Below are 1866 nucleotides of genomic sequence, written 5' to 3'. Positions count from 1 at the left end.
ACAGTCCTGCCATTTTTATCAGGTATATACATAGACTTGACTTAATTATTCCTTAATTATGAAGGGGTATGGACCTCCACCGTTGACGCGTTTTTTTCTTTGGGAGGGGAAGGGCGGTGATTATTAATTTTGATTGCAATGGCGAATGGGCTGGCCAATGTTAGTTTTGATTATTATTATTATTTTGTTCTTCTCTTCAAAATCAACAGTGATGTTTGTACATCTCAGTGTTTAGGAAATCAGGAGTGGCTAGAGTTGGAAGAGATGCTATGAGTAGCAACAACAATAGTGTGACATTCTATCTCACAAAAAAGAAAGATAGTGTGACATTCTGTCTGGTGGAGAAAGGAGGAAACATGGAAAAGTACTGAATCTCCAGCGTTCTTGCCAACCGCCAACTTTTACTTTCATTGAAGTGGTTCACAACCTTCTCTACTTGTTATACACAGAAGCGTAGTTTCTAGTCATATATAAGAGCAAGACATGGAGTTGGGTCTCCACAAAACAAAAATATGGACGTGGTGAGACCTCGAAGGCAGGAAAAAGAATAAAATCATGTCACAGCCTCATGAACCATCTGTGCTTCTTCCTAGAACTGTTTGCACACATCCACGCGACCACGCACCCTGCAGCCGGGTAACGGGGAGTACACCACCACCACTGCCTGATCATTAGCTTCCTTCCGGTTCTGGACTCCCGTTCTCCAGAACCATCAATTAAATCAATAGCAACCACCAAAAAGTAACAAAAAATCTTGAAATGTAGTTCATCTGCTAGATGAGATCACAAGGCTCTTCTAGCTGCGTATGCCGCCATGTCCAGAGTCCTTCAGATGCTCCGAGTCCGGTTGATCCTGGCGAGCTCCTGCTCCAGCTCGTCGAGGCCACCAACGTCCTCCAGCTCCTGCACTCACCACAACCAGAGGCGCGTTGAGACGGACGGTTTACAAGGAAGATCAGGGTGCTTGTCCCGTACTGTGTCACTTGGGTCAGTGGTCACAGCACAGCACGCGAGAGGACAAAACGATAGGCGCCATGCGCCTCGCACTCACCTTGGGTCCCAGGAAAAGCCCATACGGTACCCCCTCGAACTTGTCCATGTGGTGTATCTGCCACGCAGCCACCACCACATAATCAGCACAAAAATTTTCAGGAAAAATCACCAAGTTGGCACGTACTGGCTACTGCACCCACGAGCAAGAGGTCGTTAGCCTCGCCGTACGTACCTTGTGAGCGGCAGCCACTCGCCGGAAGTAGGGCACGTCCGCGATGGGGCCGACGGGGAACCGGCGGTGGACCAGGCCGTCGTGCACGAACATGTATGCCATGCCGAAAAGCGTAATCCCAAGGCCCTGTAGGAAGCAGACACGTGGCGAGTCAGATCCTAATCGGATGGTTCTGGCAGATGAGACACTGTGGTTTGGGCTGAGCAGGGGTTTGCGAGTGGAGTGGATGGCTTACCGCGCCGAAGCAGAGGCCGGGCACGAGGCCGCGGTGGAAGAAGCCGTAGGCGAGGAGGGCGATGGCCGGCCCGGCGTTGATGATGGCGAAGACGTCGTTGAGCTCGAAGGGCCCGTCGCGCGGCCGGTGGTGCGACTCGTGCATGTGCCACAGGGACGCGTGCCACAGCGCCTTGTGCGCCCACTGCGCCCAGAACTCCATCCCGACCTGCATCACGCCCGAATTTTAGCCTGGAGTTCTTCGCCGCCGGCGAGCAAGAGTTCTATCAAGGTGCCGCTGGCTTACCGCTGCGCCGACGGAGAGCGCGAACGTGCCCAGCATCTCGGTCATCGGCACCTCGCCGCCCTGCACGAGCGCGCGCGCATGTCAGTTTCAGCAACGGCAGCCCGGCAAACCCCACCGCCCC

At 53.4% G+C, this 1866-nt stretch overlaps 1 protein-coding gene across 1 annotated transcript; it reads right to left on the bottom strand.

Moving 5' to 3' along the window:
- Window positions 1-365: 365 nt before the first annotated feature.
- Window positions 366-1805, bottom strand: LOC125529683 (beta-carotene 3-hydroxylase, chloroplastic-like; the record flags this gene model as incomplete). Its single annotated transcript, XM_048694110.1, is given in 5 exon segments — window positions 366-903; window positions 1052-1108; window positions 1226-1351; window positions 1461-1667; window positions 1746-1805. Coding segments are annotated over 5 exon segments (525 nt in total), but the record flags the coding sequence as incomplete, so codon positions are not given.
- Between the last annotated feature and the right edge of the window lie 61 nt (window positions 1806-1866).

Source organism: Triticum urartu, unplaced genomic scaffold, assembly GCF_003073215.2.
Source record: "Triticum urartu cultivar G1812 unplaced genomic scaffold, Tu2.1 TuUngrouped_contig_5769, whole genome shotgun sequence".
NCBI classification, from domain to species: domain Eukaryota; kingdom Viridiplantae; phylum Streptophyta; class Magnoliopsida; order Poales; family Poaceae; genus Triticum; species Triticum urartu.
This window is presented reverse-complemented; position numbering and strand designations above follow the sequence as displayed.